General features: G+C 37.0%; 1 protein-coding gene across 1 annotated transcript in view; it reads left to right on the top strand.

Annotated features, from left to right (window-relative positions):
- The window catches only part of LOC105388539 (1-phosphatidylinositol 4,5-bisphosphate phosphodiesterase), a 72,783-nt gene that overhangs the window by 27,556 nt on the left and 30,798 nt on the right, over window positions 1-14,429 (top strand). The window contains exons 2-3 of the mRNA XM_048627122.1: window positions 2,273-2,398; window positions 9,889-10,002. Coding sequence (XP_048483079.1) covers window positions 2,342-2,398; window positions 9,889-10,002 — 171 coding nt within the window. The 5' untranslated portion in view covers window positions 2,273-2,341. The remainder of the gene's footprint in view (window positions 1-2,272; window positions 2,399-9,888; window positions 10,003-14,429) is intronic.

Genomic DNA, 14,429 nt, shown 5'->3' with positions numbered 1-14,429 from the left:
TAATGGCAAAACGGTGTTTTTTGATTTACATACATTTCTGCAAATGGAATACAATTATCCTACCAACCATCCCGAAAGTTAAGCTTTTATAAAAATTTGCATACAAATCTTTGAATTGTTTTGTATGACTTGTTCAAAATACACTTACGGCACTTTTTTACCCGCGACCTTCGCTTTGCACTTTAGGGTTTCCCGTGGGAATTCCGGGATCAAAAGTACCCTATATCACCAAGAGATACTGTATCATTACAATGAGGAACATACAGTATATTAAAAAAACGGAATTTCGAAAAACAAAACTACGGAGATTTACCTTATAGTATAGATATACTCGTATATAGGATATAGGCTAAACAATTGATATAGTGCCTTTGTGTATGTACTCGTATATCTCCCAGTGGAGCGTTCCATATATATTATTATGGGCCTTACATTTCACTCAATCCGATAAAAAGCCACTTTCAGAGACAATCGCCTTTCAGGGCTGTAAGTAAATAGAATTATTATAACGTAGTAAAGAGGCCGGTTTACTTAGGAACTGCAATTCGATTTAAGTATGGTAGGTTATGTACCTTGTCTTTAGCTACATAAATAAAGCTTTTTTGACATTTTTGTGTTATTTGTATACTAATAAACAAACACTCACACCTTGTACTAATGTACTCCCTTGCGGGGTAGACAGAGGTGCATTAATAATATATAATATAATAATAATAATAATAATTCTTTATTGCAGGTGTATACCCATAGTTAAAATTAAAAATACATTAAATTCACAAATAAAATAAAATACAATAAAATGGTCAAATTATAAAATTAAAAATACACTATAAAATATAAAAATAAAAAGCTTTCTACCTAAATAAAACTTGAGAAGTAGGTAGGGTCATTTGCGATTTGCGGTCAGCTGTACAGAGAGCCAATGTTTTAAGATTGGGCACCTGTAGTCATGTGTAGGCATTGCTGCACCCACTTTTTGCCAGTATTATGTTAGTCCCAAAGTAATAGGGGGGGGGGGGCTTATTGCTATTTTACGGGCACATCCAAGACCCGAGAACAAATATCTGTGTTTAAACAAATATCTGCCCCAGCCGGAAATCGAACCCGGGCCCTTCGGCTCAGTAGTCAGGGTCACTAACCACTAACTACGCCATTCGGCTGAAGGCATTGGCTTTGATACTTCAAATTGCTTTCCGTGTACAGAATTTAAAGTTTTCGCATTTTTAAAACAAAACACGGTTCCCCTGACAATGTTTTTGTTTCAATTTAATTTTGTGCCAAGGGCCTTAACTGTTTTCTTTTCTCAACTTATTCGGATAGCAAAAAGGATCCGAGTTCAAAAGGTGTCCTTTAAAAATACAAAGCTTCTAATTAAATCTTCTACGAAATTTTATTTGGTCTTTAATTAGCTTCAGTTTGCAAGTATAAATTGACTCCTTTCCATTTAAAATAAGCTTATTTCTTTTGAACTTTCTTTTACTGAAGTGTGCAACATTTATAATTATACAGGATGTTGCAAAAAGGGTATACTAAGCCGAAACCTACATGTGCAGCAAGGTATATCTAACCCTGAGGCTGATATCAGAATTTCACCCTGTATATCCTTGTATCTGTCATCTACCTAGTCATCAGCATCGCCTATCTACATAGAAAATAATATCTCGCATACCTACGTAGGTAGTTAAGTTAGGAATATCAGGAAATCCACTTGGTTTTCTTCTCCGTTGGACATTCTTGATTTCCCCAATAATACCCAATCCTAATCCTCACTATATCCTAACTAATATTATCCTAATCCTAATCCTAACTATCCTAACTAATATTATAAATGCGAAAGTAACTGTGTTTGTCTGTCTGTCTGTCTGTCTGTTACTCTTTCACGCCAAAACTACTGAACGGATTTGAATGAAATTTGGTATACATAATATGGTCTAGACCCTGAGAAAGAACATAGGCTACTTTTTATCCCGGAATTACCACGGGAAAACTTTTTAAGGCGAAGCGAAGCGCGGGAACAGCTAGTAAATTATAAATGCGAAAGTAACTGTGTCTATCTGTCTGTCTGTTACTCTATCACGCCAAAACTACTGAACGGATTTGAATGAAATTTGGTACATATATGGTCTAGATCCTGAGAAAGAACATAGGCTACTTTTTATCCCGGAATTCCCACGGGAAAACTTTTTAAGGCGAAGCGAAGTTCGCGGGAACAGCTAGTTTATGAATAATTATATTTGTATGACCAATAATGAATTCCTCCCATTGTCCACAGTTCTAAGAATGGCCTACTGCTGAGCAGTGTAGGCACGGGTCCAGGTCACGCTGATAGAAACCTTGCATCATGACAAAAAGGTTCGAATTCAACTGGCAAATATCCGTGCCCGAAGTCCTTCTACAGGTAAGAACAAATCTTAAGGGACTGTTTCACAGTGTCTGGATAATGGCTACGGTGGGATAAAAGGCGTGCTGTCACTCTCTTTAATTATGTTTTAGACAACAGCGCTATTTTACTTAATTAACAGTACTTTATTTCACAGGTAGCCATTATCCAGACTTTTTGAAACAGCCCATAAGTAGAATATTAAAAAAAAAGCAATTTTATTAAGAGGTTGCTGTCACAGCCCATAGAATCCCAGCGACATTTATTATATTTAGAGGAGTTTAATAAAACACAGTTTACAGTAAAACTATAAAGACCTGAAAACGGAAGTGGATTATAACTAATTGTTACAGATCGTATTTAATCGATGTATTAAATTTATTAAGGGAGAATTTCGTTAAAAAGCCATACCCAAATGTCATAAATGGTATTTTATTTTTAAAATGAATGTAAATGTAAGTACAGTAATGATAAAAAGTCTTAGCAAAATCGCACTCTTTATTGTCATGAATTTATAGTTGGACTGTACACTTAAATCTAATCACATGTGTCCATTCATGAGTTAAAAATACCCTCCATAAAGTACCTACTTGATATTGGTCGGTCGCCAATAATCTTGCAATGCCAATGACATTAGAACACGTTAACCTAGTGAATAAATAAACAACAAAGACACAGTCATTGATCACATCGTGACGGAAGATGTTTATATAAAAAAACATTATTCCTAACAAGATCCAGTGACATGTAGTTCATCCCTACCTATACTGCATTTTTAATACCTATAAAATATATTATATAACTATAAAATATCTTTTTATAAAAGACTAGCTGTTCCCGCGAGCTTCGCTTCGCCTTAAAAAGTTTTTCCGTGGGACTTCCGGGATAAAAAGTAGCCTATGTTCTTTCTCAGGGTCTAGACCATATGTATACCAAATTTCATTAAAATCTGTTCAGTAGTTTTGGCGTGAAAGAGTAACGGACAGACAGACAGACACAGTTACTTTCGCATTTATAATATTAGTTAGGATAAACATTCTGGCGTATCAACTCTGTAATATGCATAAGTACTCCATTTTACGTCTAGTACTGGTTTGATAGTTTTGTAGTAAACCATACAAGTTTACATTTTCTCGCGTACAAAGTGGCGCCTCCTGCGGAAACTACTATGAGACTGACAGATAATGTATGCAGACGACAGGGAAAACCTAAACTTTTTCATTTTCGTACTAGAGGCTTTGAGTATGTGCAACACGTACAGAAATGAACTTGACCTATCACAACAGACGACAGCAAGCCAGCACTGGCACAACGACAGGGCAGAGGCTAGATAGACATAGACCATAGACACCGCGCTCTAAATCATAGGCATACTAGGTACTTAATACCAACTATAAAGGCGAAAGTTTGAGAGTATATGTGTATGTTTATTACTTCTTCACGTCAAAACGGTTGATCCTTTGATTTAAATGAATTTGGTATGGAGTTAGCTGACACCCTAAATTAAAACATAGGCTACTTTTTATCACAGAATTCTCACGAGAAAACTTTTTAAGGCGATGCGATGCTCGCGGGAACAGCTAGTTTTTAAATAAAGGTAACTTCGTTGTAATAAATTGAGGTTCGTTACGTATTCTACTATACCATCCTATAACAGCCTACAACGTTTTGTAGTTAGCCTACCGTTTTACAACGTGCATATTTACAATGCATCTTTCACATTTCTGGGGGTTAGTTAGGGCTAGATTATAGCCCCTGAAATAACTGTATCCTGTATAGAAACAAAGTGTTCAGTGTAAGCCGCTACTCGTAATGTAACGTCGTAACTAGCGGCTAATTTGGCATAGCGCCAGGTGGGTTCACTCTATCTTGACAGAAAACAAAAGAGCGAGAGTTGTTATGCCATCGGTGGTTCTACCTTTTTTGGCATAAGATTTATTTGCCTAATCTCGTATTGCATAGTAACGTTTGGTCAAAGTCTCGTTACGCCGAAAATCGTATGGCATAAATCTCGTTTAGTAAAAAGTTATTTCGCATAACATTGTTTAGCCTAATAATGGTATGGCCAAATCTTGATTAGTCTAATAATGCTATGACATAGGTTTATATAAATTATAATAATCGTTTGGCTTTAACTTTGATGGAGCGTATCCCTACATAGCGCAAACTGGTGCCTTGTATTGTTTCCGCTGTTTGGAAAACGCTCCGCTCCGCTTCGCTGCGCTCCGCTTTGGTTTTGATGAACATGTGCACCTAACACGCTCCTCCTCGCTTTGCTCGTCGTCGCACCTATTTTTAGGTTTCAATCTCATGGGGTTTGTAATAATTATATTGGTCGTTAACTTTCGATTTTTTGATCATACAACATCGTGATTTTCGGGATGTAGGAGAAAAATACCACAATTTATACATTTACTACATACTTAATATATTATTTATTAAGATAACATTAGGATAAACAAGATTATACATAGGTATAGACGAACATAAATTTGAGCAAACGAAACTTAGGTGTTTAAAGATTGTGCCTAAAGAGTTTTAGACGAAACGAGCCTTATGCCACATAAGTCTTGGCAAAGTGATGGTTCGGCCAAAAAAGTTTAGACCATACGAGTTATGCGAAATGAGTTTTGGTCAATAAAGATTATGCCAGATGAGCGGAACCCGCCATCGGTTCGTTTAACTGAAGGAGATACGTTTGCGGGTAGGGTAGCTGTGCTCTGAAAGTAGATGGAGTGACCCCCGGCGGAACTGCGGGCATGCCGATCATACTGTAACATTCCGATTAGGAAGGAAGAGAGAATACATACTTCTTAAAACATCAATTTTATTATTAACTAGCTGTTCCCGCGAGCTTCGCTTCGCCTTAAAAAGTTGTCCGGTTGAAAATCCGCGATCAAAAAATCTAAGGTGTCAGTTAGCTAACTCCAGCATACTGAATTTCATTAAAATAGTTTCAGCCGTTTTGACGTAAAGAAGTAACAAACATACACACATACCTACAAACTTTTGCCTTTATAATATTTACTTTCGCCTTCATTTTATTGTTTACATTTAATTTTACACCTATATTAACATTTTTATTCTGAAGCGGGAGATCGGTCAATAAACAACCTTAGCCTTGCTGCTAATAAATGGCCGCGTCTGGTAGAAAAATATCTCGTCGTAAATCTATCGAGTAGGAAATATTATAAATAAATAGTAAGCACTAGGTATTTATAGTCTGAATTAAGGAGGGCATATATTAGAGCATCTCACGTCTTAATTAAATGTATACGTTTGTACAAGGACACATCTTCAATGTGGACAACGCTTTATCACGAATTTAGAATCACATCACCATCAGCCTATTGCAGTCCAGTGCTGGACGTAGGCCTCTCCCAAAGCACGTCACTGGATGCGATCTATACTTTTCCGCATCCAATCATAACCAGCCACCTTTCAAATCTACCAATAGCTTGAAATTTTGTGCAATATTTGCGAATTTTTCGCTTAACGCTTTTTCGCTCCATCCAGCAGTAGAGGCAGCCTTATGGCCGCTTTCTTACGTAGCTTCTTACTATAAATAACGCAGTAAAGTTTGACGTTTATTAGCAAAATGTCTTTCTAGCACCTGTGACTCTCTAACAGCTACTAGGCCTGTTTTACAATGTCTGGATTTTTAGGATAAAAGACATGCTGTCATTGGCGGTATGTCTTTTATCCTACAGGTATCCATTATCCAGACATCGTGAAACATGCCCTAAGAATTTTCACACACACAAGTTACACATCGAATCTTGACCAAAACTCCCGTTATTGCGAACAAACAGACTTAAATTGAAGATCGGATACTTCCTGCTCAGTGACGAAATGTAATCGAACATTACCACAACAATGCGATCTGAAACGCATGTTTCACAACGAATCTTTGGCAGCCGGCCAGAGTCCCTACTCTTGAAAGGCAATGTATTGAGTCTGTCTTGCGTTTTATACATTGAAACAATCATAACTTATTTTCAAAAGCAACTTTACAAATGCATATTTACAGGGGGTCTCTGTAACTTACGAAAATCTTAGTATCGAAGCGGTGCTACGCTAACTACAACTCTTATGTCGTTGCATTAAGCGTGTTGATTGCAGGACAGATCTACGTTAGTTTTGTAAAGCCAGAGTAAACCTACCGAAACACCGGAGTTTAAACTAAGGTAAACTATGGTGTGGTTGTAATCCGCCCATTATAACCTTGTGTGTAAACAATTGGTTGAATTGGTGTTTAGTGTCAGGCGGTCTTAAAAAGAAGGATGTCATAAGTTCGATTTTGTACGTGTCTGTCGATCTAAATCTGCCATAGCCATAGCAGGTCTGGAAACTCTGGAATACGAAAACCAAGTTATTATACATAATATAGGTACGATTTGTAACAATTGAGATTAATCGAGATTGTTCTTAGCTTCGCTAGCGACACCCCTGTGGCTGGTAATGATTGGACGCGGAAAGCTATAGATCGCATCCAGTGGCGTGCTTTAGCAGAGGCATACGTCAGTGGAAGAAGTTCTTAGCTTATGAAAATGGGGCCCCAAATAGAGTTTTCAGCACAAATTATAGTCCTTGAGCAAAGCCGTGACGTCATGTGTGTAGGTTTGCCTATTAGATATATTAAATACGATGTTTTATTAATTCACAACAGCCCCCAACCCCAACCCCAACCTGCTCGCTACACATCAGCCCCCCTACTCTTGAAAGGCAATGTATTGCGTCTGTCTTGCGTTGTGAACATTAAAAAAAATCATAGCTTCTCTTCAGAGACGTTTTAGAAAAAAAACTAAAATACTAAATATGATCTGCTAGGTAATGCCGATTCTGTGAACCTATAAACAATAATAAAAGGCCAAAAAAGTTTTTTTCGGCCAAAATCTAATATAAATTCTACATTTTGGATACTTGGTTCTTAGTGCTAGGTTCTAAAAAAGGCGTTATCTTGATTAACATTTATGTATTTTTACTATTTGTAAAATCGATTTTGAAGGGAAGTTATGATTTTTTTAATGTTGAGAACGCAAGACAGACGGAATACATTGCCTTTCAAGAGTAGGGGCACAGGTGGGTAAGAGATGTACTAACCACTGGGGACCATCGCAAACCTCTTAGCGAAATTACGTAGAAAATAACGAAATGGGCCAACTTTAACGATGTTACCCCACTAATAGACTTACTTTAGCCATAGTTGAGTAGAAAAAAAGGAATTCGATCGTTTTATAGAACGAGTACACTTACCTACATAAAGTTATACCGTAGTAGGTATAAGTAACGAACATTACCGCATGAATTTCGCATTGCCTTTAAAATCAATCAATGGAATCAGTCAAAAATCTTTGTTTCCTATAAGTATAATAAATTACTTTTAAGTAAGTATATCACTCAGGGATTTTGATGCAAAATAGTGAAATAATATTATAATTAGAAATAATATTTCATCACTTAGGGATCTTGATGCATTTCAATTAGAGGGGTACACTACATAATTCCGAATTACTTTTTTACGAATGTGAAAATAACGATTTTTATAATTACGAATTTCAAAGTTCCGAATAATTCACAATCCCTAATTTCAAGTTTCCGAATAATGAAAATCACGAATAGTTGATAAAACTAAATTTCAAACAACAGATTTGTTAGAATGACGAAAGTAAGATTTCCGAATGTTATAATTTCGATGTTTCAAATGTACGATTTTGTATTATATCGAATTGTTAAAATTACGAATCCCGAAGTTTTAATATTACGAAAATACAAATCCCCGAATGTAATTTAGTTGACAAGAAATAAGTAGTTATCTATTATACACGTATTTTTAAGCTATATTATGTGAAACGCTCCGCTCCGCTTTGTTTTTCAATATCTATGTGCACCTAACACGCTCCTTCTCGCTTTGCTCGTCGTCGCACCTATCTTTAGGTTTTGGTACTAGGGGTTTTGACATTATTATTATTATTATTGGCGCTATGGGGAGACGCTCCGCTCCGCTTCGCTGCGCTCCGCTTTGGTTTCGACGAACATGTGCACCTAACACGCTCCTCCTCGCTTTGCTCGTCGTCGCACCTATCTTTAGGTTTAGGTCCCAAGGTTTTTAAGGTTAAACACAATAAAATCCGAGCAATTGTATTGCTTTCTTGTGTTACTTAACAACAAATACTACAAATAGTTTTCTATTTAACAATTGTTTTGCTCTATATTTGAAACGCTCCGCTCCGCTTTGTTTTTCGATATCTATATGCACCTAACACGCTCCTCCTCTCTTTGCTCGTCGTCGCACCTATCTTTTGGTTTTGGGTCTAAGGTTTAAAAAACGTTTATGTTTTTTTTGACAAAATCACGAATTATCATATTTCCGATCGGGATTTGAATTTTTCGTGATTTTAATAAATCGGTATTATATTTTTCGTATATTAAAGTAATCGTATTTTTTTACGTTCGTATATTTAACAATCGTAATAACAAATCTTCGTGATTATAATATTCGAAATTGTAATTTTCGTCATTTTTATGATTCGGTATTTTAAAAAATCGGTATTGCAATATTTCGTAAATTACATATTCGGTGTTATCAAATTCGGAAAAAAGTTTTTCGGAATATTTGGGTGTTCCCCAATTAGAGATGTGAATAAGAGTTTAAACTGAATAATGGTTAATTGATAATGAATAATATAAAATATCATAATATATTAACAGTTAATATTAATGAATAATTGTTAACAGATAAAAACGCTGATTGGTTGTTTGTTATTTTTATTGACTTCAAATAATTAAACTCAGAGGTGATAAGGTTAAGAATGATGTTATACCTACTGGGTTTTTTGTTTGGTTAATCGCTGTATACGGAAATGTGCATTAATTTTAAATGCGTTTTCAAGTTTGTTTTCAATAGTGAAAGAATTTTAGTATCTTTCAGCTACTTCGGTATACCTAAGCAATAAGAAGCAGCGGCCGCTACGCGAGTTCGTTATCTACGACAATAAACTCATTTAACGAGCGTTCCATCGATCACTGTAGCACCGTATTTATGGAGAATCGCCATATAGTTACGACTAGGTATTTACGTTTTTAACGAACAGTGGTATCCCTTATCTATCAATCAGTCAGCAGAGATCCAAATTACAACACTTTTGAGCAACATTGCTGCCAGGATCGCGCATGCGCGAGGTGGTATTACCAAAAATTTTCGAGTTTATTCACAACGACAAATTTTCCCTCCCCATTATAAATAGCTGTTCCCGCGAGCTTCGCTTCGCCTTAAAAAGTTTTCCCGTGGGAATTCCGGGATAAAAAGTACCCTATGTTCTTTACCAGGGTCTATACCATATGTATACCAAATTTCATTCAAATCCGTTCAGTAGTTTTGGCGTGAAAGAGTAACAGACAGACAGACAGACACAGTTACTTTCGCATTTATAATATTAAGTAAGGATAAGGATAATCATACTTATAACTCGTAATTATTAGTACAAAATAAGTATTTCTATCGGCAGGGCGCAGTGTTCGACCGATGGACGGAGGAGAAGGACAACACGGAGTTCGAGCAGAACTGCCTGTTCAAGGTCGACGAGTACGGCTTCTTCATCTACTGGAAGAGCGAGGGCAAGGTGAGCATCATCATCATCATCATCAGTTGGAACAGAAGGTCTAGCACGGGACGCCAGACGTGACAAAATTTTTGCTCACATCGCACAGCCTCAATTAATCATTAAAATTATTTGCATACTGAAGTGGACTAATTGCTAGTAAGCAATTTTGCGGTTAATAAATAATATAAATAAATTTGAATTAAAATATAGCAGAAAGTAAGCTCGGCAACCCTTTAGTTTCCGAAATAAAAGAGGTATAAATAACAATTAACTATCCTTATTTATTAAATAATCCGGTTAGCGCCGGCTAAAGGTCCAACAGGAGATAACAAGTCATTATAACTTGTGATTTCCCAAGGGATACCTTTGAAACCGAACAAAAATAAAAGGATACTTAAGTAAATTGTTGGCATTTATTGAAATGGTATTATAACAAGCTTATTGTTCAGGGAGTTATGATGTTGTTAAATAAATGAGAATAATTTCCTGGGTAAACTTTCGACGGTTACAAAAGTTTCGGATGATTAGATTTAATTTAACTTTATCGAGAAAAATAAAGTAAGTAGGTAATGGTAGGTAATCAATCAAGATTCAAGATTGGTTGCCAATATCGAAAGATTCTAATTTCAAAATGGCGAAGTCATAAAGGCGTGGCCACACTCGCTAATATCTCTTCACATGCAGGCGACACGACACACTAGGGAAGAGTGGGTGCGACTGGCTTGAATTGATGAACGACTTGCGCTGTAAAAAGATATCTATTTTGTCTATGGTTGTAGCTGTGGCTGTGACGACTTTCGAGAAATGAAACTATAATTTATTATTGAATTCAGAAAGTTTCGATGATTGCTAACCTAAGTCGCCATCAGAATCTACTTATAATTTCCAAAAGCATGTACAGACCTACCAGTAAGTGGCCGTGGCCACAATCTTACACACAGGGTCCGAACAGATACAGAAGTCAAATTGACAACATCGCACTGTTTCGGTTGGTGGTTAAGAAACAATAACATACAAAATTCACTATCGTTTATGGTCCTGCGACCCAACCCCAAGAGTTTTATGACTCCATTTCTTTAACCCCGCCCGTATAACCTGTCGTGTGAGGGCCGGAGCTGTCCCGTAGCCGGTAAATTACGTTGACGTCCCGTTTCTGCTAAAACAAGTAGCGACGTGAAATGATCAAAATTGCATCTGCGCTATTCGGGTCAGAGGCGGGTCAAGGCAGCGGCACAGTGTGATGTAGAAGGGACACTTCGTAGTATGTTTAATTTTAGCTTAGGTACTTGGGGTTGGTAGTCAATGAATTTGAAACATACACATTAGAGATAATACAAGCGCCAAAAATATAAGTATTTTGTCCTATCACTGACACTTTACGGCAAGATATAATTACTTGCGTCGACGATATTTATGATGAATTTTACAGGTGAGCAAACTTTTTATTTTTTTAATAAGTCCTAACAATAAAATCAAACTACTACAAATTGGCGCCTTATAAGGTCATAAACATGAAAACACTCTCGTGAATACCATGTACGTAAAGATGATAGATCCCCATCCCATAAATTTGAAAATTTCAGAATTATAATATACGCGGATGAGTGGCAATTTATATTATTATCTACTTATAATCATATGAGTTTACATGTTTACATAAGGGAAATACTGAAAGCTACGAGCTTGCTACGCCGCGCCGTAGCAATTTGCTACGCTGATAGAATAGACTTATTATCAAATATCTTTTATGACTATTGATAAATCAGTCCTAATCCTAATGCTATCTTCTTGATAAAAAGTATTTTATTGAACCCAATACATATATTACAAACATTTACAATTATTTTATCGCTAAATTATTAAACAATTTCATCTCTGGATGCTCAACCTAATGAAGCATTTTGCCTGTTTTTTTACATTATGAAAATTACCAAAAGTTACAACCACCCCTAAACAAAAAACCCACAAACACTAGAAGCCACCAAAAATAACCAGACTATTATTGAAGCGGAATTTCCCTTCTGCTAGGGCGACCCGAGTGTTGCCACAAGTAACAATCACTCGAGCCCTCGCTACACTCTCGACCTTGCGCGGTAACAACGCAGTGTGGACTACTGTGGACGCCGCTTTAGCAAATGAGCTGTTGTGAAGTTGGACTTTCAAGCACTTTGACATTAAAAAAAGTTCAAAATTAAAAACGTAAGGAGGCCAAACAAGGGAAGTGTTTCGGGCGTGACCAAATTTCTATATTTAGGGCCGTTCTGGATAAATTGCTACCTTTGGGATAAAAGACATGCTGCCACAGTCTAAAAACATAATTACTGAGAGTGACAGCATGACTTCTATCTCACAGGTAGCCATTATCCAGATATTGTGTAACAGGCCCTTAGCTAAATGTAAAAGTACTTACCTATAAAATAAGGCGCAAGACACACTAAGGTAAGGACATGGGCACATTTTCTTATACATTTTCACACAAAATCTACTGAAGCACTGTGTCCTCGTCCCGTCCTTTCCGTTAACAGCTTAGTTAAGCTGTGACTGGCGATCTATAAACCTACTTTCCAATCCAAGGAGCAAATAACTAAAGATTATCAGTGCGAGCCTGCCGAACTAGATAACGCGATGTGTAGTGACCTGAAAGCCTGAAACGGACAGACGATTGATGGCCGTCTTGTCTTCCTGAAGGGTCAATCTTCAGCTTTGTCCACCGGGTTGACCCGAGTCTGCTGAACAATGGAGCAGCAGCGGTGTGCCGTCAGTATTGTAATTTCTGTCGATATCTATACTTTTGCGAGTAAATAAATACATATTGGCATTTGATAGAGATAATGTGATTACCGAAGAAATATAAATCAATTTATTGGATATGAAGGAATGACGGCATTATTCATAGTGATTCCCTCGTTTAAGTACGTTACTAGCACTACTATTAACTGTAAATAACATTATGGTAACTTGCTCTATACAGAAATATTTATACAAGCTAAAACATCACCGTGATGGATTTTCATGCTTAGGTAAGTACTTACATAAAAAGCTGAAAATTCTGTCTTTACTAGAATACGTTCCGTGTGAGATGACCGTCAATTTATCATTTCGGTGCGAAAACAATATTTCCAGGCTGTGCCCGGGACCGGCCATGTGTTAAGCTTTTTGTGTGTGGAGGGTGCGGAGTGCGGGGCGCGGGGTGCGGGGTGCGGGGCGCCGGCCTAATGTGAAGTGACTTCACCGGTAATGCGTTTTGTCACGGCCTGTTTACGTCATAGCTCTGTATAGTGCCACAAACTTATCTGTTCCGGTGACAGCTCACATAAATGTCGAATATTTCATAATTCTATAAGATTTTATGTTTGCTCGTATTGTTAATTCGCTCTTGCGGTGTTAATAAACCCATCTAATCTTTTATAATATACAATTCATTAGTAAGTAATGAGATATGGATCAATTTAGTTCGCTCTCACCGGAACAGATAAGTTTGTGGCACTGTACATGGAGTGGAACTATGACGATGTAATAAGTTAAGATATAACAACAGTATCAAATAAATATCGTAAAATAAAAAAAAAATATGAAAGTTTATCTTAGGTGTCCAAAACTAACAATGTTATTGTTACGAATACGATGGTTTGGTTAAAATAGTTCAGATGGTGACCTTAATCCACTGCACTATAACCTGTCTTTATATTATTTAATAATTTTTTTAAGCCTAAAATAATCAAAATATGGCTGTACCTAGTTAAGTTTTTTTCTGCAATATAAATAAATAAATATGTGGGGACATCTCACACACGGCCATCCGACCCCAAGCTAGGCAGAACCTGTGTTATGGGTGTCGGACAGCTGATATATCTACACAAATACATAGATAGATACAGATAGATAGATAGATAGATACTAAATATCTATAGATAGATAGATACTAAATATAAATATCAACACCCAAGACCCGAGTACAAATATCTGTCTTTAAACAATTATCTGCCCCAGCCGGGAATCGAACCCGGGACCTTCGGCATAGCAGTCAGGGCCACTAACCACTACGCCATTCGACCGTCATATTTATGTGATGTTACCTACTCTTTCGCTTCATTAAAGCTTCTAACCGAATAAAACAAATGTAAGAGCATTTAAGTCCGACACAACCGACACAACAGAGAAAGCCTTTCATAAACACGTCTGCCACCCACGAGCCTTGTCACCAGCTGTCACCAACAACACCCAACAATGGCCAACAGTTGGATATAATAGCCAACATTGGCAAGCTTTGTTCTGCCACAAACAGGCAACAATGCAGAAACAACCGCGTGACACCCATTGATGTCACGGGCGACCTAGAAATCTGTTCGTTTCATAGCCTAGGACGTCTAGTAGCCTAGAACATGTCTAGAACTGGGACTGTGCAGCTGTCGTGGTTGATCGTTGTGACGATAAACTTGTTATGT

The sequence above is a fragment of the Plutella xylostella genome, chromosome 18 (assembly GCF_932276165.1).
Source record: "Plutella xylostella chromosome 18, ilPluXylo3.1, whole genome shotgun sequence".
Classification (NCBI taxonomy): domain Eukaryota; kingdom Metazoa; phylum Arthropoda; class Insecta; order Lepidoptera; family Plutellidae; genus Plutella; species Plutella xylostella.
Note: the sequence above shows the minus strand (reverse complement) of the source record. Positions and strands in the feature narration are given on the sequence as shown.